General features: G+C 48.3%; 1 protein-coding gene across 1 annotated transcript; it reads left to right on the plus strand.

The window, feature by feature from the left end:
• The first annotated feature begins 1659 nt into the window (after positions 1–1659).
• On the plus strand, positions 1660–23558 carry LOC310679661 (pancreatic alpha-amylase-like). The gene is given in 12 exon segments (XM_083445213.1): positions 1660–1691; positions 1693–1752; positions 6072–6293; positions 8723–8869; positions 9161–9358; positions 10063–10293; positions 11957–12090; positions 19749–19871; positions 21149–21248; positions 22627–22748; positions 22888–23013; positions 23238–23558. Coding segments are annotated over 12 exon segments (1683 nt in total). The 5' UTR covers positions 1660–1661; the 3' UTR covers positions 23428–23558.
• Positions 23559–23920: the final 362 nt, after the last annotated feature.

The following is a 23920-nucleotide window of genomic DNA, read 5'->3' on the forward strand; positions in this document are numbered from 1 at the left end:
TAGCAGTTCGAAAGCACCTTCAGGTGCAAGTAGATAAATAGGGACCGCTTACCAGCAGGAAGGTAAACAGCATTCCGTGTGCTGCGCTGGCTCGCCAGATGCAGCTTGTCATGCTGGCCATGTGACCCGGAAGTGTCTTCGGACAGCGCTGGCCCCCGGCCTCTTAAGTGAGATGGGCACACAACCCTAGAGTCTGGCAAGACTGGCCCGAACGGGCAGGGGTACCTTTACCTTTAAGCAGGTACAGTAATCTCAACTAAAGCATCCCTGACAGATGGTCATCCAAACTCTGCTTGGAAACCTCCAAGGAAGGAGCGTCTATGAGTGGATAGACAAGCTAATATCATTTGTAGAGGCCAGTAAGTTTCTTGGGTTTGTTTGCAAGGCTCTCTCCAAAAGTCACTTCTGATGCACAAATAGCCTGAAATGTACTCTCTTAAATAATAATATCCTCATTCCGCATAATTCAGCAAACGGGTTCTATTTTTCCCATGGGAAAACAGGCAAAGCATCCTAATCTTACAGTAAATTAATTCCTCCGCTATGCTGGCTCACATTTAGTGAGAGCTGAGCTCATTAAACAGTTCATGGGCGGCTGTTTTGTCTCTATTCAGCCGGGTCTGCCGCCGTTCCCAAACTCGATTTCCGTATTGAAATGGGGCAGTGTCAGTTTCCAAGCAGTTGTGCTTCTAGCTGCGGCTGCAAAATGCGGCGACAGCTGGTGGCAACGGCGTCTGGCAGACCTGCACATTGTCGACTGGCACACTGCGCAGCGAAGCAGGTTCCAAAAGAGCACATTGGCACACAGAAGTTAGTTATTTCTCCTTTGTAGCTGAAGCAACAGCAAGGAGATTGCTCTGCAAAAATAAAGTGTAGTGTAAGAATTATCAGTTTTTCTCCCCTTCCAACTAAGGGACATACATGCGCAGAGAGAGATTTCTGGGTGTGCATCTGTGGCTGAATGGGAGACACCAAATGCAGTAAGCGTTCCTGTGCATGCATTTCCAGTTCTGGAAAACTGGTATCCCACTGACTAGTTGTTTGGAACAGAGAAATGGATTCTGTTCTCTTCCCCGCCAAACAGCTGATTGGTGGGTGTTCAATGCTTTTTTTAAAAAAAATGTATTTTGGAAGTCTCTCCTTGCATTCTGCTGGGTTGGAATCTTGGTGTTCAGAAATGCAGGCTCCTCCTTTCAGTCCCTCTGATTGGCTCAGGCATGGATTCAGAGTCATCAGAGCCTGCCCGCCACTCGATCCATGTGGTTCTGAGAAATTCTGCCCATCAGTCTCAGGATGCCATTGAAGAACAAAACCTTATGCTGCCCCTGACTGTAGGTGAGGCAGCCCTTCTTCCAACCACTTGGCCACCTCTCTTCCTATAAATAAAAATAATAAAATAATAATTATTATTATCCATCTGAGGATGAGGATGAATGGAGGAGCGCCTCAGTTTCCTTGCAGTTTATGTGAGTGGGAATAATATTTCCATAGCCTAGAACATAGAATAATAGAATTGTAAAGTCGGAAAGGACCATGCGAGGCATCTAGCTAGTCCAACCCCCTGCTTTTCAGAGTTGCGGGGTGTGTGGGGGGGGGATGAATCTTCATGCCCTTGCTGCCCAAAAGTCACTGTTGCAAAATCCGCTTCCTGGCAGCTTACTATGAATGCTGGAGTGCAAGCGACCTCGGCCTGCGTTGCGAGGAGTGACTTGGCTGCATTTGGTGAAAAGACCGCGCACACTTTTCCCCGAGGTATTTCAACCAATTTGTATGCTTTCCAATCTACAGAGGTGATATACGGTAGGGTGGGATCATTTGAAAGGTTTCTTGAGCAACATAGAGTAATAGAATCATAGAGTTAGAAGTGACCCTGAGAATCATCTAGCCCATGGGTAGGCAAACCAAGGCTCGGGGCTGGGATCCGGCCCAATCACCTTCTAAATCTGGCATGTTTTTACATGAGTAGAATGTGTCCTTTTATTTAAAATGCATCTCTGGGTTATTTATGGGGCCTGCCTGGTGTTTTTACATGAGCAGAATCTGTGCTTTTATTTAAAATGCATCTCTGGGTTATTTGTGGGGCATAGGAATTCGTTCATATTTTTTTTCCAAATTATAATCCGGCCCCCCACAAGGTCTGAGGGACAGTGGACCGGCCCCCTGCTGAAAAAGTTTGCTGGCCCCTGATCTAGTCAGCCCCCCTGCAATGCAGAACTATGAAACTGTCCTGTACGGGCATCGAACCTGCAACCTCGGCATTATCAGCACCACACTGTAACCAGCTGAGCTACCCAGGCACATGGAATAGAGCGTGAAATTGGACCGACTTCTTCCCACTGCTTACATTAAGAGAATTGTGTTTTTAAGCATGTATATTATTGGGGGACGCGGGTGGCGCTTTGGGTAAAAGCCTCAGCGCCTAGGGCTTGCCGATCAAAAGGTTGGCGGTTCGAATCCCCGTGGCGGGGTGCGCTCCTGTTGTTCGGTCCCAGCGCCTGCCAACCTAGCAGTTCGAAAGCACTCCTCCCGGGTGCAAGTAGATAAATAGGGACCGCTTACTGGCGGGAAGGTAAACAGCGTTTCCGTGTGCGGCTCTGGCTCGCCAGAAGCAGCTTAGTCATGCTGGCCACATGACCCGGAAGTGTCTCCAGACAGCGCTGGCCCCCAGCCTCTTGAGTGAGATGGGCGCACAACCCTAGAGTCTGTCAAGACTGGCCCGTACGGGCAGGGGTACCTTTACCTTTACCTTTATTATTGTAAGACAAAGGGAAGGGAAAGGTTACAGCCCGATCTGTTGGTACAGGGCAGAGTGATGAATATAACAAAAGACCTTTTCAGTCTTTGGGTACATAGCAGAGGTTGGTGAGCCTGTAGCCCTTCAGCTGGACTACTCGCCTTCCCAGTTGGTAGTAACCTGCCCAGTGGGTCTGTGCCACCATTCACATAACAAAAGCTACCATGGAAATGTAACTTTTTTCCCTTCTTTCTAAAGTAGGGGGCCCATAGCTTGGCTTTTGAAAAACAAGGGGTCTGCAATACTTAGCTAACTGGGGACCACTGCACTAGAGGGCATGACTCTTTTTTTGGAAGAGTCAACAACAACAATTTTATTTACCGTATATCCCACCCATCTGGTTGGGTTGCCACCCTCTGGGCGGCTTCCAGCACATATAAAAACATGATAGAACACCAAACATACTATAAGATTCAAATCCCAGACTGACCCTGTTTAGGGAGATGCCTTTGCTTATACAGTGGTACCTTGGGTTAAGAACTTAATTCATTCTGGAGGTCCGTTCTTAACCTGAAACTGTTCTTAACCAGAAGCACCACTTTAGCTAATGGGGCCTCCTGCTGCCGCCACGCCGCTGGAGCACAATTTCTCTTCTCATCCTGAAGCAAAGTTCTTAACCCGAGGTACTATTTCTAGGTTAGCGGAGTCTGTAACCTGAAGCGTCTGTAACATGAAGCGTATGTAACCTGAGCTATGACTGTAATCAGTAAAATAACAGCAAATTGCAACGTATAGAATACAGCAAAACATACAAAACCATGTAAAAGGATCAAATTGAGAAACAAGGACACCAACAAGAAATAATAAAATTATTTCAAAAAACTGTCCCTGAACACAAGAATGGGCCTTTTCTGTGATGGCTCCTCGACTGTGCAATGCTCTCTCCAGAGAAGCTCACCTAGCACCATCATTACATGGCTTTAGATAAAGGTAAAGGTACCCCTGCCCGTACGGGCCAGTCTTGCCAGACTCTAGGGTTGTGTGCTCATCTCACTCTAAAGGCCATGAGCCAGCGCTGTCCGAAGACACTTCCGGGTCATGTGGCCAGCGTGACAAGCTGCATCTGGCGAGCCAGCGCAGCACACGGAATGCCGTTTACCTTCCCGCTGGTAAGCGGTCCCTATTTATCTACTTGCACCCGGGGGTACTTTTGAACTGCTAGGTTGGCAGGCGAACCCAAGGTACCACTGTACTATTATATATGTGGGAATTAGCCAAGGGGCTTACTTAGTATGAGGCATAGTGGGGACTTCTGATACAAACAGAATCTGGACGTTTGCCTGATCATACAAGGCAATCAGTTTGTTTTTATAGGCTTAGGTGTTCTCCCCGCCCGCCCCCCCCCAAAGAAAATACCTCAGTGAAAGGCTTGTCTGCTACAGAACTGTGCCACAGATAGAGCTGGTGTGTGTAGTGCTTAGAGCTCTGAGTTACTAATGCAAGCTGAACTCATAATTTGGTCCCTTCCCTCCCTTATGGTTAGCTGGCCTAGATAGCCAGTACCTGCAGTGAGGTGGTGATGGTGCCACTTTTGTCACTGCTGTTGTATAAACCAGCAGGCTTTGAAAATCAAGGAGGGGGAAGATTTAAGCCCCTACCCATGCCATGGCTCTACAGTTTGACTTCTGATGGAAAAATCCAATAAAAAAGCAGAATTATCTTTTAATGAACATTTCTGCTAAATAGACCCGGGATCCTAAATGGAACACCAAAAGTGGAAAGAAAAGATGTTCCCCATCATCGTAGTTTGTAATCTCAGCCTTCAGCAGTCACACCTGTCAATTCTCCAATTTGTTTTGCTGCCAGAGTAACTAAGGTATTCTAACGCCAACTTGCACGGTGTTACATCTGGGCTTTCTAACAGCTCGAGGTTTTTTGTTGGGTTTTTTTTTTTAAAAAAATTGGTTTAAAATTTAAAATGTTAAATCCAGTTTGAAGTGTTGCTAACGTGCTGAGAGCTTTGCAAAGAGCTCTCGTTGGGTCTGGCAGCTGGGGTTGGGCAAAGCTTTAACTGGAATTCGTTTGACAAGTTCTTTTCTTTGATTAAGCAAGCTCAGTTGGGGAAAATGAAGCTGTGCTATTCAATATCACCTAGGGAACTTTGGCAAAAGTGAATGCTTAAAATATAGGTCAGATCATTGGATCAGGAATCGGGGTGGATTGAATTCAGGTGCCCACATGCATGCCACCTCAATATAGCAGCGTTGTGCCCTTTCCAGTTTGATACGATGCCTGAGCAATGCGATGGATTTATATTTATTATGATTTAATGTTTTTAAACGAGTCACATTCCTGTGCCGGAAAAGCAGTGCCTGCAGCAACATGCAAAACCATTCTCTCTCTCGGGGCTCAGTGTGAGATAATAACATATTCAAAACTGATAGCTAAAATACAGAATTTAAAACGAGGATCTTTGCAACAGCAAATTTAAGCCAGGTGAAACTCTCATCTCATGCCCTGGCCTGAGACAAAATTCAGGATTTCTAAAATTATTATTCTGAAGAAACATGAGTGAGGGTGGGTATTGCACATGAGTTTTTGCCCTTCTGTGGTTGACAGAACTTCCCTTATTCTAGACTCCTAAGTTCATGAATGCTGAGATGAATGCACACTCTCCATGCTTCGATTTGGTATGGCCACACGCATGACCCTAATCCTGATTTTATCTGTGTTTATCGTAGTCTCTCTGTGTGTTTGCATACCCTCCAGCATTTCTCCACTGAAAACAGTGATGTCCTATTCCATAATAATATTACCTTTATTATTTATATTTCACCCATCTGAGTGGGTTGCCCCAGCATATATAGAAACATAATAAAACATTAAACGTTAAAAAAACTTCCCTATACAGGACTGCCTTCAGATGTCTTCTAAAGGTTGCATAGTTATTTATCTCCTTAGCTCAGGGGGTTGCATAACTCCATACCCTCCGACATTTCTCCGCTGAAAATAGTGACAATGGCAGGACATTCCAGGATCAAATGAGAAACCGGGATGGCTTCTGTAAATCCAGAACTGTCCCTGGAAAATAAGGACACTTGGAAGGTCTGTGATTGGGACTGAATGCAGAGACTCACCATAGATTTCTAAACTTGTCCAACATGTTGACCACATTAAACCAACAAGCACTGTCTCTTTCACGCCACTGACATTTATATTATTGGTAGCAGCCTGTGCCACGGATTCCCCACAGTTGTCTGTGCTTTAAAGCTACATGCTACAGATAAGGTGGAGTGTCGGGGTGCAATTGTTAAACTGTGCTTTGCTCTGCCTTCAGAAGTGCAGAAGGCTGTTGAGAAGGATGTCGCCGAGTGTCAAGGACAACATGAAGAACCTGTTTCTTCTTCTCCTGGCGGCCTTTGGACTTTGCTGGACCCAATACAAGACCAATCCGAAGCCTGTAAGGACATCTATTGTCCACCTCTTTGAGTGGCGCTGGATTGACATTGCTCTTGAATGTGAACGTTACTTAGCCCCAAATGGATTTGCAGGTGTCCAGGTTAGTACTCTCTCTTGTTTGCTGAAGGCAAAATAACTACCTGGTAGATTCTGGATGAGTTTCTACCATCCAGTTCATAGCACCCAGTTAATACACTCATAGTCTTCTCACCATGCATGTATGAGATGGATGGTCCACTGATAAACCCACGTTTGTCTGGGCCTCATATTGTGGAGCTGGAAAAGGTTGAGGAAAATGGCGTCTCATATGGCTACTGTGCTGGAGTTTCTTCGCTTAGAACAAAGGAGGATGTGACAGAGCTAGATAAAATGATGCCTGATTTGGAGAAAATGAATAGGGAGAAGGTTATCTCTTCTATCATAATAATAGAACTTGCAGCTCTCCAATGAATGTTAGAAATACTAGAATCTGGGGCCATGTTTGAAGGTTCAGGTCAGACAAAAAACCGTCTTTCTTCACATAACATGTAGTGTGTAGTTTGACAAATTCATGCCTATGAAGGTTATCTTCTACCTCCACTGTTGGATTTAATGTAATATTTTTCTTCCCCCTTAAAGAGGGGAAGAATCACACAAATTGGTCTTCTCCGCCTGTAGACCAAGTCATGGAGTGACTGACTTACACAATACCTAAATATGCCTAATGGGGAGGAGTGTATTTGCCTAAAGCAACAATTCCCAGCAGGTGAATTGTGTGAACTTGCCCTCAGTTTACCAGAATGCCATTTATTGAGGATTTGCACTAGGTTAAATATTAATAGAGTTTAGAAAAAGAAGTCCTAGTCAATGAACTTTAGTTGCAGGGTTTGTGAATCCTCTGTACGGAGATAGTAACAAAAAGTGTCTCACTAAAGGCTGGACCAGGATATGTTATAATGTACAAATCGAGACACTTGACACATATTTAAGAGCTAGCATGTGGGAATCAGGCATCAAGTTTGCCGGGGCTGACCAGTCAGATCCCTGTCCTACTTCACAGGGTTGTTTTGAGGATAAAATTGCTGTGGAGGTTGGAGAACCTTATATACCACTGCAAACTTCTTTGAAAACTGCTGCTGTAAAATGGATGAATAACTTTATATATATATATATTAAAAATCCTTTTAATCATTTATTCTGGTTCTGCGGAATAAATGATAAAAGAGCTAGGCAGGCTACTGAAACTCTGTGCCCTAAGAACTGGAAATCCCACTCAGCAAATCCTCTCCCATCACGACTTCTAAGATATTGCAAGCACCAGCTGCATGCCTTTAAAACTGCCTTTGCAATCACAAGAGCTAGAAATTAGCTTTGGAAAGTAAAGCTTTTGCCAAACCAGAATAAGGCAGGCATAGGCAAACTCAGCCCTCCAGATGTTTTGGGACTACAGCTCCCATCATCCCTAGCTAACAGGACCAGTGGTCAGGGATGATGGGAGTTGTAGTCCCAAAACATCTGGAGGGCCGAGTTTGCCTATGCCTGTCCTAAGGCCAAACCGGAACCTACCTCACAAATCCCTGCATCCGATACTAATACCTGAGTTTGTGCAGTTGGATTGTGGATGCTTATTATCTTGCAAAATCCATATCTTCCCATATCATATGATACATATGATACATTTTTTCTCCTTTCGCTTGGGAAGCCATTTTTCATGCTCCCCATCTATCTGAAATGTAGCAGTCAGACACTAGAGAGGGGACATTGTGGTCCATGGTGCCCAGATAGTGGAAGTTGAGGCCTGGCCTCCCAGCTTCAGATGTGAAGAAAAGATGGTAACATTATTCCAGTGAGCTTTCCAATGGGCCACTTCTGGATTACCTAAAATGCTACATAGCCAAGGTGTTGGCTTTTGAAATGAACCCATATGGAGAAAAGCATCTCCATATGGAGATAGCTATTGTTATGCATCAGTTAAGAATACTTGAAGAGAAGAAGAAGAGTTTGGATTTGATATCCCGCCTTTCACTCCCTTTAAGGAGTCTCAAAGCGGCTAACATTCTCCTTTCCCTTCCTCCCCCACAACAAACACTCTGTGAGGTGAGTGGGGCTGAGAGACTTCAGAGAAGTGTGACTAGCCCAAGATCACCCAGCAGCTGCATGTGGAGGAGCGGGGACGCGAACCCGGTTCCCCAGATTACGAGACTACCGCTCTTAACCACTACACCACACTGGCTCTCTAAAAGTGTATGAGTAAGGGATGCAGGGTCTGTGATTCCACAGAAATTATCTTGGAGGGGGTATTACAAACCACACACACACACACAGAGAGAGAGAGAGAGAGAGAGAGAGAGAGAGACATCTACCAAAACTAACCATCCTTAACATAATTGCTAATGTTTGCACTGCTGTATTTATTGTCACGTCCGTCACATTCTTTAGTTTAAACTGTGATTTAAAAGGGGCCTATCTACCTTCAAACATCAGACTGATAGGAAGAGTTCGATTACGTTTTTATCTCCTACTCGCTCACTACATTTTTTAATTATATAGGTTTCTCCTCCAAATGAAAACCTTGTCGTTACGAGTCCCTGGAGGCCGTGGTGGGAAAGATATCAACCAATCAGTTACAAGTTATGCTCACGTTCTGGAAATGAAAATGAATTTAGAGACATGGTGGCCAGGTGCAACAATGTCGGAGTAAGTGGCTTTCAGTGGCTATTTATTTTTGGACAATCCTGCTTTTCATTCCAAAGAACGTTGAAGAGCATAATAAACCAACAATCGATTAAAATGGTAAGACTGCAAAATTCTGAGGCAAAAATCATGGGAAGCCTTTCCAAGGTGGAAGATTGGGAAGGCTACATCCTGAACGCTAAGGACTAGAAACCTGAACAAACATAGAGAGGTGCTAGAAGAAGCTAAAACAGATCACTGAAAATAAGTGGCTTGCTAACCACCATGCAACTCTGCTGCTTGTATCTTCCGCAGGTGTATATCTATGTGGACGTTGTCATCAACCATATGTGTGGCTCTGGGGCTGGCTCTGGGAACCGGGGGACTTGTGGCAGTTATTTCAATGCAGGGACCCGAGATTTCCCAGCCGTCCCATACTCTAGCTTTGATTTCAATGACGAGATATGCAAAACACCCAGTGGGGATATAGAGAATTACAGTGATCCTGTTCAGGTAAGCTTTACACTATTGATACCTGATATCCCTGGCTCTCTTAAGATGCTGTTGGACATCATCTCCCATCAGCCTCAGCAATGTGGCCATTGGTTAAGGCATCATGGGAGTTGGAGCCCAGTGACACCTGGAAGACTCCAGCTTCCGCTCTTACAATATAGCTAAGCTGCCAATACCATTTATTTCCTTCACGGGATCTTATTGGGTCTTAGGTTTGAAATTGTGTTCCAAATGTATTTTTTGTTCTTTAAATGGCTAATAATAATAATAATAATAATAATTTATTTATACCCCGCCCATCTGGCTGGGTTTCCCCAGCCACTCTGGGTGTCTTCCAACCGAATATTAAAAACAATACAGTGTCAGACTTTAAAAACATCCCTAAACAGGGCCGCCTGTTTTACTTTTTTAAAAGTAAAATAGTTGTTTATTGCCTTGACATCTGCACAGGGCAGGTGCCACTACCGAGAAGGCCCTCCTCCTGGTTCCCTGTAACCTCACTTTTCACAGAGAGGAAACCACCAGAAGGCCCTCAGTGCTGGATGGGCTGGATGATGGGGGTGGAGATGAATAAATTGGTGGCGTCAGTAGACCCTAACAGCTTTTGTTCAGGATGGGTGTTGGGCAGCTGTCACAAATACTTTGGTTATTGTGTGTTTATGCTTTGGCCGCTGAACCAATGGCGGTTTTCCCCACACGCACAGGTTCGCAACTGTCGCCTGTCTGGTCTCGTCGACCTCACGCAAAGGAGGGATGACGTGCGTTCAAAAATGGCCAACTACCTCAACCACCTGATTGATATTGGTGTAGCAGGGTTCCGAATCGATGCTTCCAAGCACATGTGGCCTGAGGACATCGCTGCTATTTTAAGCAAAGCACATGACCTCAACACACGGTGGTTTGCCAAAGGTTCACGGCCTTTTGTCTATCAGGAGGTAAGTAACAGGGATTCTAAGCGTTTTGTCTAGCACTTTCCAGTGTTCAAACTGTTCTGCATGCCGTACTTACTTATGTGTCAGGCTTCAGGGAATCGACTTCCTCCCCCCATGGCAGTAGATAAGAAGATCAAAGAAAGGAACATCTTACCAGTCAGAAACTTTAATAATCGCAGCAAGAGAACAAAGAAGATATCTCCTAGAAATGGCGGTGTTTCCAATTAAGGATTACACCCCCTTCCATTCCTATGAATCTACGTAACTCCTACATCTTGTAATCTGAGCTTGTACGTTCTGTGTTTTCTGTTCTGCCACTTTCTGAGCTTTTCTTGACCTTGGGCTGAGCAGAGGAATTCTGTCCAGAGACCGTGAATCTGTTAACCCTCTCCCTTCCAGTGTTTCTTCTCCTAGCTGTTCCCCATCCAGTATTTCCCAGCTTCTGCCTTCTGAACTAGGCCCCTCTGCAAACCACTGTTCCAAATCTATACTGTCCTCCTGGGAAGAGGCAGGAGCAGGGGGAGGGGGTGGCTCCCACCATTCCTCCTCAGTGCAGCCCTCCTCAACATGGTCCCTGGCATCACACATTCTCTCCCTGGGGGGCTCTTGGGCTGGCGGCTCCCAGCTCTCCTCCTCATCCAACCAGGTTCAGACAGGTGGACAGGAAGCACTCCACAATGCAACATTTTGCTGGAAGTCTAACTTGTATGCTCCGAATGCCAGATACACGGGCATCTGTTGTTTGGAACAGAATGCTAGACCTCATGGAGTTTTGGTCTTACCCAACAAGGCAATTATTTTCTCCAAGTCAACCCTTAAAGGTAAAGGTAAAGGGACCCCTAGCCATTAGGTCCAGTCGTGACCAACTCTGGGGTTGCAGTGCTCATCTTACTTTACTGTCCGAGGGAGCCAGTGTACAGCTTCCGGGTCGTGTGGCCAGCATGACTAAGCCGCTTCTGGCGAACCAGAGCAGCACACAGAAACACCGTTTACCTTCCCGCCGGAGCGGTACCTATTTATCTACTTGCACTTTGACGTGCTTTTGAACTGCTAGGTTGGCAGGAGCAGGGACCGAGCAACGGAAGCTCACCCCGTTATGGGGATTCGAACCGCCGACCTTCTGGTCGGCAAGTCCTAGACTCTGTGTTTTAACCCACAGCGCCACCCGCGTCCCAAGTCAACCCTTAGATATTGCTTAAAAGAATGGAAGAACTGATACACTTGGGCACAACTAGTGCAAATATTGGGTTGGGAAGGAGTTTGCTGTTCCATGTGGAGCCCTTTGTAAGAACCGTTAATTTTAGCGCATTGCGATTGGCGGGACTTGAAAGTGCTTCAGGTCAGCTGCTTCACGTCCTGATATATTTCCATTGTTCACGCTAGTGCCTCGTTTCAAAAGTGTAAGATGCTAGAGCCCAGACGAAACCAACTCCATAAGGTAATGGCCATAATAGCCCAAACCATTTCTCTGGTCATATTGGAGATAAGTCGAAATTGATACCACTAGATGTAACACAGTACGTACCACAAGATATTTACGTCTTAGTTCAGCTCGCCGACTATTCCTGCAGTAGCCTACCTTCTGTCAGTGATGTTGGTTTCTGCAGCAAATTGAAATCAATATCCTGTATCCTTTTTCTCTGTGTCTTCCCCCGGCTTTTTCCAGGTAATTGACTTGGGCGGTGAAGCGGTCCACAGCTCTGAATACTTCAGAAACGGCCGGGTGACTGAGTTTAAATATGGCGCAGAACTCGGGACAGTCCTCCGCAAGTGGAACGGAGAAAAGATGGCAAATTTAAAGTAATTTGCTTTAGACTCAATCCATACCCAGGTGCCCATGCACTGAGGGTGGGGTGCAGGGGGGGGGGGCCCTGCATGCAGATGGAAGCCAAACACTGCAGATGTCCATCCCCCCATTGCTAGTGCAATAATACAATCATGGCCTACAACAGGAGTGGGGTTTGTATATGAAACTCCGCAGGTGTGCTTTTCAGCCTATAATCAGAAGGACAGGATTATTCCCCCCCCCACCTCCTTTTTAAAAAAATAAAAATGCAAAAATGTGTAGTGGTTCCCTGACTGGAATTTCTTCCCCCTGGAAACCCAAATGGATCCAACGCTTTTGGCATTTTGGTCCATTTGCCCAAGAGGTTATGGAGCATTACCTGCCACTGCAATTCTGAGTATTTTATTACCTGTTTTATGACAGATTCTGGGTGCTTTTATAACCCCAATCCTAACCTGGCTTTACTGGCTGCCAGTTAGTTTCCAGGTCCAATTCAAAGTGCTGGTGTTGACCTATAAATTCTTACACAGCTCAGGACCTCAATAACTTAAGAACCACTTCTCTCCATATGAACCAACCCAGACCCTGTGCTTGTCACCTGAGGCCCTTCTTGATGTTCCCCCTCCCTGAGAGGTCCAGAGGGTGATGATGGTGATGATGACGACGATAATTTATATATAGCCCGCCCATTTGGCTGGGTTTCCCCAGCCACTCTGAGAGGCTTCCAATACACACACTATTAATAATAAAACATCAAACATTAATAGTAGCAATCAGATCCTATATAAAAAGTCACAATAACTTTAAAACAAACAATTTATTTCAAATAAAGCAATATTCAACAATCCATTAGAATCCAATAGTAAACAGTAAAATTAAACATCAACAAATAATAATTTAACAGTTTACATTTATTACAGTAAAGAATTACTAATTATACAGTTGTACCTTGGTGTGCTGGTCCCGGGGGTAAGGTACCTTGGGTGTAGCAAAGTCCACACGAAGAGGGGCAAGGTCCGAGGCAGAGTGCCGGGCGGTGAACAGGAACGCTGGAACAGGAGGCTGTGCAGGGAACAGGAACACCGGATGGTCGGGAACAGGAGGCCGAGCAGGGAACAGGAGTACCGGATAGTCAGGAACAGGAGGCCGAGCAGGGATCAAGAACGCAGGAAGGTCCGAAGCCAACAACGACGTTGCTCCCGCAACCTGGGGCCGGGCTGACTGGGCTTTTATCCTCTTCTAAGGCCAGGGGCGGTCCCGGCCCCCAGGAGCCCCGCCTCCTCTGGCCTTAAGGCGAGCACTCCTCCTGGGGGCAACCAGCTCCCTTCGCCTCTCTGCTCTAAACCTCTGCAGATCAGGAGAGGCCGAAGGGTTACTGGGCCCTGGAGGAGGCTCACCTGTGGCCACTGAGTCGTCAAGCCTCTCTGGGGCCAGAAGGGCTTCACCTGGGGCCAGCTCCTGATGCACTGCCACAGGTGCAGGCTCTTCAGCATCTAGGCCTGGCCCCAGTTCAGCCGGCCCTGGAGGCGGGGACTCCTGTGCAGGCCGGGATTCCTCTGTTTCATCCTCCGAATCGGAATCCCAGGCCATCACACCATCCCCCCTCCCAGGCCCCCCCCTCAACCGAGGGTCCGGACCCGGCTTGCCGGGGTACGTCGCATGGAACTCTCGGAGGCAGGCAGGTGCGTGGACGTTGGCCGCTGGTTCCCAGGAACGGTCCTCCGGTCCGTACCCCTTCCAGTCAATGAGATACTGCAGCTTCCCCCTGCGGTATCGGGAGTCCAGGATGCGTTCCACCTCGTACTCAGGCTCTCCCCGAACCAACACTGGCTGCGGTCGGGGACGGTTCGGGTGGAACTCGTCGGGTGGGGCCACCGGACTCAAAAGGGACCTGTGGAAGACCGGGTGAACCTTCAGGGTTGCGGGTAACCGGAGACGAAATGCCACAGGAGAGACTTGGTCTACGATAGGGAACGGGCCGGTGAAGCGGGCGTCCAACTTCCGCGAAGGTCGAGAGGGGTGGAGGTGGCGAGTGGAGAGCCAAACCAGGTCACCGACGCGAAGTTCCGGCCCCACCTGGCGGTGGCGGTCGGCCTGGGCCTTGTACGCTTCCTTGGCCTGGTGCAGTTGCTCCACCAAAAGCTGTTGCTGGGACTGGAGCTCTTGAAGCCACTCCGTCACCGCCGGGACTGCGGATGTCGGCAGCACCTCTGGAAACAGCCGTGGATGATAACCATAACTGGCCTGGAACGGGGTCTGCTGGGTGGACGCATTCACCGCGTTATTGTAGGCGAACTCCGCCAATGCCAGGTGGTCGACCCAGTCATCCTGCTGGTAGCTGCAGTAACACCGGAGGTACTGCTCCAGCACCGCGTTCGCCCGTTCCGTCTGGCCATCGGTCTGTGGGTGGTAGGCTGACGAGAGGCAGACCTCCGTCCCGAGGGTCTGGTGTAGTGCTTGCCAGAACCGGGATGTGAACTGAACGCCCCGGTCGGACACCACGCGCTCAGGTAGGCCATGCAGGCGGAAGACATGCTGAAGGTACAGCTGAGCAGTTTCCTTGGCTGTGGGTACAGATGGACAGGGAGCGCAGTGCACCATCTTGGTGAAATGGTCGGAGAAAACCAGAAGGCAGGTACAGCCACGAGACGAGGGTAAGTCCACTACAAAGTCCAACGAAACCGTGTGCCAAGGGTGCGGTGGAACTGGCAATGGCTGAAGTAGGCCGGGGGGTCGCCCGGTAGGTCCCTTGGCGCGCCGGCAGACATCACAACCAGCGACGTAGCGAGCCACGTCAGCCTTCAGGCGGGGCCACCAAAACTCTCGACTGACCAGATGGGTGGTCCGATACCGTCCAAAGTGCCCCGCTGCTGGGGCATCATGGGCCATCCGGAGAACCTCCAGCCGTAGTGGCCCTGGCGGGATGTACAAACGACCGTGGTGCATCAGAAGGCCCTGATGCAGGACCAGCCCCGGATACTGTGGGCTGGACCCTTCAGCCAACTCCCGGAGTCGTTCCTGGGCCCAAGCGTCGACCCGCTGCTGTTCCCGCACCCGAACCTGCAGTGGCTGCGCCTCCTGGGTGGCCAGGAATGCAGCCGGAGGTAGGATCGTGGTGGGTTCTGCTTTCTGTACCGTGTCTGCGTTGTCGTCAGGTTTCCGGGACAGGGCATCCGCCTTCTGATTCTGAGAGCTAGGGATGTAGCGGATCCGGAACTGGAACCGGGAAAAGAACAACGCCCACCGGATCTGTCTTTGGTTCAGCTTGCGGGTGGTCTGGAGGTACTCCAGGTTCCGGTGGTCGGTTCTCACCTCCACCGGATGTCGTGCCCCCTCAAGATGGTGGCGCCAGACCTCAAAGGCTACCTTGATGGCCAGTAGTTCCCGCTCCCACACAGTATAGTTACGCTCCGCTGGTAGGAGCTGGCGGGAATAGAAGGCACAGGGCAAGAGTGGCGCTTCAGGACCAATCTGTTGAGACAAGACGGCACCGAGAGCCGTACTGGAAGCGTCGGTCTCCACCACAAAGGGTCGAGAGGGGTCAGGATGTTGTAAGATTGGTGCCCTCTGGAAACAGGCCTTCAACCCCTGAAACGCCTCCTCTGCCTCCTTGTCCCAGGAAAACGGCGTCTTTGGGCGCAGTAGCCGGGTCAACGGGGTGGTGCGATGAGCATAATCAGCGATGAAGGTCCGGTAGTAATTGGCGAACCCCAGGAAACGCTGTAGGTCCTTGCGGTTCCGGGGTGCCGCCCATTCTTGAACCGCTGTCACCTTCCCCGGGTCCATTTGCACCCCATCTGGAGAGAGCCGGTGACCAAGGAAGTCCACAGTCCGCTGATGGAACTCGCACTTGCTGAGCTTTGCGTACAAACGGTGCTCACGCAAGCGCTGCAGCACGGTCCGGACATGTCCCTCATGGCGAGCCGGGTCACGGGAGTAAATCAGTATGTCATCCAAATACACCACCACGTACTTGTCTAACAGGTCCTGAAACACGTGGTTGATGTAGCGTTGAAACACAGCAGGCGCGTTGCACAAACCGAAAGGCATAACCAAATATTCGAACTGCCCGTACCGGGTCCCAAACGCTGTCTTCCACTCATCCCCGGCTCGGATCCGAATCAAGTTGTAGGCCCCCCGGAGGTCCAGCTTGGTGAACACCTGTGCCCCTTGCACCCGCTCCAGCAGCTCCGAGATAAGGGGCAAGGGGTACCGGTCTGGGACGGTAATTTTGTTCAGGGCTCGGTAATCATGGCAAGGGCGGAGTTCCCCACATTTCTTCTTAACAAAAAGCACCGGCGCCGCGGTGGGCGAGGTGGAAGGCCTAATGAACCCACGCTCCAGGTTCTTGCGCAAGAAGTCCTGCAAAGCCTCGCGCTCTGGCTCTGTTAGGGAATATAAGCGACTCGCTGGTAAAGGCGCTCCGGGTTGGAGGTCTATGCCGCAGTCAAAAGGCCGATGCGGCGGCAGCTGGTCTGCCCCCCGTTCCTCGAACACGTCCTGGTAGTCCTGGTATACGGCTGGGAGCGTGGGTGCTGCCTCCTCTGAGGGCGCGGCCGCCAGCGTTCCGGATTGAGCATGGGAACATGGGTCTGGGAAGTGCACGGTCCGTTTGACCCAGTCAATCTGAACGTTGTGGGCCTCCAGCCAGTCCATCCCGAGCACCAGGGGGAAGCGGGGCATAGAGGCAATGTCCAAAGTTCGCAACTCCCGGTGCTGCTGGAGACACAGGACCAGAGGCTGGGTCTCCTGAGTAACGGCACCTGAACGCAGAAGTCGTCCGTCAATCGCTTCCACCTGGACCGGTACTGGCTTGTTCCGAAGTGGCACCTGATGATGGGCGGCAAAAGCAGCGTCCATATAGGAGCGGGTTGCCCCTGAATCTACCAAAGCATGGGTGAGGATCCAGGGCCCACCTGGAGGGTATAAACGTACCGAAACCATAAGATGTTGCAAGTCCATTGGTGCGGGCCCATTCTGTACGGTTTGGGACCCCCGGTAGCTAGGGCCATCAGCTACTGGGGTTGGCGGTTTCCCTGCGGCTGGCGTTTCTCAGGGCAGGACCGAGCGAAGTGTCCACTTCCGCCACAGTAAAGACAGAGATTTCCATCCCGACGCCGCGCCTTCTCTGCGGGGGAAAGGCGTGGCCGCACTGCCCCGAGCTGCATAGGCTCCTCCGTTAAATCAGTTGTGACCGTGGGGCTGCCGGAAAAAGCTGGTGCCGTGAACTGGAAGTGTCGGCGACCCCGGGCCTGACGACGATCCTCCAACCGGTCGCCTATTTGTAGACTCCGTTGAATGAGAGTGTCCAGCGTGGTGGGGCGTTCCATTGTGGCCAACTGGTCCAGTACCTCGTCCGAAAGCCCTTCGAGATACTGGTCCCGCAGTGCCGAGTCATTCCAGGTCAAGTCCTGTGCCAACAGCCGGAACTCCGTGGTATATGTGGCCACCGTGGACTTGCCCTGTTTCAAATGCCGAATCGCCCGGTTGGCTTGACTCTCTTTCTGGGGGTTGCCGAACGCGGCCTCCAAACGATTGCAAAACCCCGTATAGTCTGCCAGCAAGGGGGAGTCTTGCCTGAGTAGCGGCAACGCCCACTTGGCCGCCTGGTCCTTTAACAAGCTAATCAAAAAGTGCACCTTGGTACGGTCGTCAGGAAAGTTCCGGGCTCGCCCCTGAATATACAGTTTGGCCTGGGCCAGGAACATGGGAAAGCTGGCCGGGGCTCCATCAAATTTCTCAGGCAAAGCCACTGGGTACTTGCCCGGAGCCGGGGCGTCGGCCCCAGAAGCCGGTAGGGCTTCCAAGCGTTGCTGAAGTGCCTCAACCGCGTCACTGAGCTGCTGCACGGTGTGAGACAAGGCCTGGTTCTCCTGGGCCAAAGCCACCAGTGCAGCCGCCTGTTCCGCCATGGCCTCTGGCTCTTCCCGAACGCACCCCGACGAAGGGGGAGTGCGGGAGGTGGCGGGAGCAAACTGTGCTGGTCCCGGGGGTAAGGTACCTTGGGTGTAGCAAAGTCCACACGAAGAGGGGCAAGGTCCGAGGCAGAGTGCCGGGCGGTGAACAGGAACGCTGGAACAGGAGGCTGTGCAGGGAACAGGAACACCGGATGGTCGGGAACAGGAGGCCGAGCAGGGAACAGGAGTACCGGATAGTCAGGAACAGGAGGCCGAGCAGGGATCAAGAACGCAGGAAGGTCCGAAGCCAACAACGACGTTGCTCCCGCAACCTGGGGCCGGGCTGACTGGGCTTTTATCCTCTTCTAAGGCCAGGGGCGGTCCCGGCCCCCAGGAGCCCCGCCTCCTCTGGCCTTAAGGCGAGCACTCCTCCTGGGGGCAACCAGCTCCCTTCGCCTCTCTGCTCTAAACCTCTGCAGATCAGGAGAGGCCGAAGGGTTACTGGGCCCTGGAGGAGGCTCACCTGTGGCCACTGAGTCGTCAAGCCTCTCTGGGGCCAGAAGGGCTTCACCTGGGGCCAGCTCCTGATGCACTGCCACAGGTGCAGGCTCTTCAGCATCTAGGCCTGGCCCCAGTTCAGCCGGCCCTGGAGGCGGGGACTCCTGTGCAGGCCGGGATTCCTCTGTTTCATCCTCCGAATCGGAATCCCAGGCCATCACACCTGGGTTAAGAACTTAATTCGTTCTGGAGGTCCATTCTTAACCTGAAACTGTTCTTAACCTGAAGCACCACTTTAGCTAATGGGACCTCCTGCTGCTGCCGCGCTGCCGGAGCACGATTTCTGTTCTCATCCTGAAGCAAAGTTCTTAACCCGAGGTAGTATTTCTGGGTTTGCAGAGTCTGTAACCTGAAGCGTATGTAACCTGATCTATGACTGTAATCAGTAAAATAACAGCAAATGGCAACGTATAGAATACAGCAAAATATACAAAACCATGTAAAAGGATCAAATTGAGAAACAAGGACACTAACAAGAAATAATAAAATTATTTCTAAAAACTGTCCCTGAACACAAGAATGGGCCTTTTCTGTGATGGTTCCTCGACTGTGCAATGCTCTCCCCAGAGAAGCTCACCTAGCACCATCATTACATGGCTTTAGGTGCCAAGCAAACCATTCCTCTTTTTCAAGGCCTTTGGCCATTAAATAATCTATGGCCTGTTAAAGGTGGGGATTATCAGACCGTTATCATGATCATTTTTTATTATGCTATCCATCATCATGCTTTTTTTTATGTTATTATTGTTATGCTCTGTAAAATGCGTTTTATCTCTTGATAAAAGGCAGTATATAAATCAAATTAATCATTATCATCGTTATCACCATCGTCACCAAACTTCTAAAGCTGTGCTTTTACCTGCTCTTAAGCTGTCTGGAATGGTGTGGTTGTAGTGGTTAAGAGCGGTAGATTTGTAATCTGGGGAACCGGGTTCGCGTCTCCGCTCCTCCACATGCAGCTGCTGGGTGACCTTGGGCCAGTCACACTTCTTTGAAGTCTCTCAGCCCCACTCACCTCACAGAGTGTTTGTTGTGGAGAAGGAAGGGAAGGGAGATTGTTAGCCGCTTTGAGACTCCTTCTTTGTTTCAGTTTGGCGGTCACCCCCTCAGAGATTGTGTCATGAGCAGTGGGCTAAAAAAATATACCTGGTAAACAAACAATAGTTTGCACCGAAGTGAATTGTGAATAAAGTTTTGATTATTTCTTCACAATTTAGGCGCTGTGGAGAAAACTGGAGTTTGATGCCTTCTGACAAAGCCATTGTCTTTGTAGATAACCATGACAACCAGAGGGGCCATGGTGCTGGCGGAGCCTCCATTCTTACTTTCTGGAACCCAAGGTAAGCCGCGTCCTTTTGAGGTTATTGAGCAACAATGTTTATTTCCTGAGGTCTGAATATCCAGGCATGTTGAAACGGACCGTTTCCCCACCTGTGCCACTGAAGGCAAAAAATATGTGTTCCAAAGCTCATCAATAATAGGAGGGAGGGATGTACAGAGTTGTAACTGGTTTATAAAGGAACCCTCACTCCCACATCAAAAGCAGTTCAAAAGAGCAGGAATCCTATTGGTCTGCTGGGTACCCAGTGGCAAAACAACAACAACAAACCTATGGTTACGTGAAACATTCTCAATAAACACACAAGACGTAACCGGCTGTATTTTGGAATAAATAAGGTATGCTATTCATTGTATCAAATTGTAGATTTCAACGGAAGTCTCATAAAGTTCAACGAAAAAAGCAGAAGACCCAGTGGATCAGTTCATTCACTAGACAGTTCATGCATAAGGTCCATACAAGTATTTGTTCCACCTGTCTATTCGTAGAGTCCAATAATCCACATGAAGGGTTGTTATGGTTCCACAGAATGCTTTCACAGAGTCTAAGACAAGGATTCCAGTATATTAGCCTTGTTTCACTACTACTATGCTATAAGATCCACTATCCTGTAACATTACATATGAGCCTGTTCTACTGATGAAGCCTAGGCTAATGTGGATTATTGGACATACATTAATATATAAAAATGTCTTCCCATACATTAATATATAAAAATGTGTATAGTCTTATTATCCAAATACTAATTTCTTTATCAGTAACCTCATATATTCTATATAAAGTCATCCCAAATATCATTACATTTAGCCAAAGTAATTATTTGTCTATGAATTGGAACATTACTGTGCTGTATCTAATCTCTGCTTGAATTATCTTCCTATTGAAGAGATTTTTGCTGGTCTGACTCCGTGTTTAAACTGCACATATTTGGAGAAAGTGGCAGGACTCAGAATGTCCTCTGGATGGTGCTAACATCTAACATCCTTGGCTATTGGCCATGCTGACTGCAGCTGATGGGAGTTGGTCTCCATCAGTGTCTAGAGGGCAGCATGTTGGCTGCTTCTGCACTTGTAGATAAACTACCTATAAGGAATTATTAGTGTGGTGCAGAATTCAGGTTTCCTGGGCAGTATACACAGCATGAATAGAAGACACCTGAGAACTGTATTATCGGGAATGGGGAGTTGCTTTGGAAGAGAATATGAAATTCTTGGGCCTGTTTATTTTCTGTACTTTGGTACACTTTTGGCAACTAGGTGCTTCCTATCCATTTTTCAGACTCTATAAGATGGCAGTTGGGTTTATGCTTGCTCACCCCTATGGATTTACACGAATAATGTCAAGTTACAGGTGGCCAAGAGTTATCCAGCATGGAAAGGTAACTTTATTCCGGTTCACAACAGCTATTTGTTAATTCCATATCAAAGACGTTCTGTCTTAACACTTGGAAAACACTTGACACTTGGAAAACAGGTTTTTAGACCCCAGAGCCAGAGCAGCAGTTGAAATCTATGCTTTAAGTTGACTGTTTCCAATTTAGCAGTGTTATCCTGTGCATGTCTACACCCAGAAGTAAGATTTACTGGATTCAGTGGGACTTAATTTCAGGTAACCGTCATGGGATAGCAGTCTTTTGTCTTGATTAGTTTTGGTGAGATTTAAGCAGGATTCGTGTTTTTGACTGAGATCACTGACTGCAAAGCCCTCCTCCCTCCCATACACACGAAATAGACTTAGGCGGGTTTCCACAATAAATTTAGCCTAAGGCTGTGCCTCACAAGCATCAGGCCATCAAATCTAGTGTGCAAGGATGGGTTATGTCAGGGACTGGCAGGATGAAGAGGAGTGGTGGGAGGCGACAGCCGGGGAACCTTAAGGGAAGCCTGAGAGAAGGAAGGCTCAGAGCCTGGGGAGTGGTGGTGGGACACTGAGAACAGGTCAGAGGATGAAAGAGGGGGGCAGAATGGTGGGAGGCTAAAGAAGCAACAGGTTTGAACGAGAGAGAAGAGCCAGATGCAGAAAGCAGTGCAGACTCAAGACATGAAGCAGAGAAGGAGGGGCCAGAGGCTGAATAAGCACAGCTTGGCTTTCCTCCTGTAGTAAGCTCCTCTCCCCCTTGTCTCCAAGGTCCTTGACATAGTTTAAGGCTGCTGGGGAGACATCCAGCTGGGGAGGAGACTTAGTGGGAAGTAGAAGGCAAATACCTTCAGTCCTGGCAACAGTTTCATAGGGGTCAGTCCTGTTTGTAGGTATTGCTGCCTGGTACGCTGTTTTCTTGAATGAAGAGCGAACTTTTCTGCCTGTCTCTGCATCTTGAGTGCTGACCTGCATCAGAACCAACCCTGACAGACAAGCACATCAGTGTAGTCCAGTCTCAGAACCTTTGCTTGCTATAAGGTTCACTAGTATAATCAAGTAGATTTTGAAGCCTTGTTGTTGTACCTTAAATCCGGCCAGGTCTGTCATAAGTCACATGGCCCAACTACAACTCCCATCATACCTGACTATTGCCCACGCTGGTTGGGGCTGAGAGCTGGAGGGACACAGGTTAGCTACCCCTGTTCTAAATGGAGGCCATGACTACTCATTTGGGGAATAATCTAGTCTATCATGGTGCCATGACTTACGACAGACCTGGTCTGGTTTAAGGTACCTCAACCAGCATGTTGAGACTCACGGCCAGCCAATTTTATTCTCCATGTGATAGTGTCATTTCTTGTTGTCTAATCACTTTAAATGTCATATTCCATAACTAGGACCTAAATGACTGGGTTGGACCACCGAGCAACAGTGATGGATCAATTAAACCTGTTACGATTAACACAAATGGTACCTGTGGTAACGGCTGGGTCTGCGAACATCGTTGGAATCAAATAAGGTAATAGAAGCCGCCAGATGTGTCATCTGTTCCTGCGGGAGCCTTCTTGAGATGGAGAAAGCCTGTTTCTCCAGATGTTTAGGATTCCAATGACTCGTGCCGTTTGCATAAGGAAGTGATACACACGTCTCATTTCTAGGAACATGGTGGCATTCCGAAATGTAGTGTACGGCCAACCTATTACAAGGTGGTGGGATGATGACAACAACCAGGTGGCGTTTGGACGTGATGGCAAAGGGTTCGTTGTGTTTAATAATGACGACAGGTAATGTTTTTATGTAGAGATGAAGGCGTTCATAAATTACGCATAGCAAGTCATTTGCCAAATTTGTATAGCAGATTAATTTTGCTGCTTGTCTTTTGCATGTCTGCTTGTGCACCCAGGGAAGCAAATGATCCAGAATGACAATGTGACCAGAAGTATATAAACCGAGTATGTAAAATGGCATTAAAAAAATACAATTATTATTTTTGTTTTCTTTTGTACAGGGCCTTGTCAGTAACGTTACCAACCGGTCTCCCCCCTGGCACTTATTGTGATGTTATTTCGGGACGAAAGGAAGGCAACCTCTGCACTGGAACGCAAATCCACGTTGCTGCTAATGGCACTGCTCATTTTCAACTGAACAGCCAAACTGAAAATCCATTCATTGCAATTCATGTCGAAGCCAAGCTGTAATCCACACTGAATCTCTTTTTGTTTGTTTCTCGGTCTTAGTTCTTCTAAGCTTTATGAAGCTAAATTAAAGTAAAATGCAAAGCCTCATAAATTATCTCTAGATGAATAAAAGTCACTTGTGGCTCAGCTTATTTGTTTCTTTTCTGATTAATTTTAGAATTCCTATCTCATTCGTCCTTCAAAGAAGGTAAAGTCCTGCTGGATGAGAGCAGTGTGCCATCTTAGTGTGCCATCTTGTTCTTGGCATCACCCAGCCACATGCCTCTGGGAACCTCACAAACGAAGTATGAGGAGGACACCTTTCTCCATCACCACCATTGTTTGTCTCCCAAACAAGCTACCCCTGCCAATTTTATGCTCTTCAGATCTTTGCTGTTTTTCTTTTGATCTCATGCGGATTTTGTGTGCACTAAGAAGACTTCTTTTTCTTTATATTTAGATATTTATGTATGTATAAATGAAACCCAAAGATTTGCAGATTTTTTTTATTTAA

The sequence above is a fragment of the Podarcis tiliguerta genome (genome assembly GCF_965153285.1).
Source record: "Podarcis tiliguerta genome assembly, chromosome: 6".
Classification (NCBI taxonomy): domain Eukaryota; kingdom Metazoa; phylum Chordata; class Lepidosauria; order Squamata; family Lacertidae; genus Podarcis; species Podarcis tiliguerta.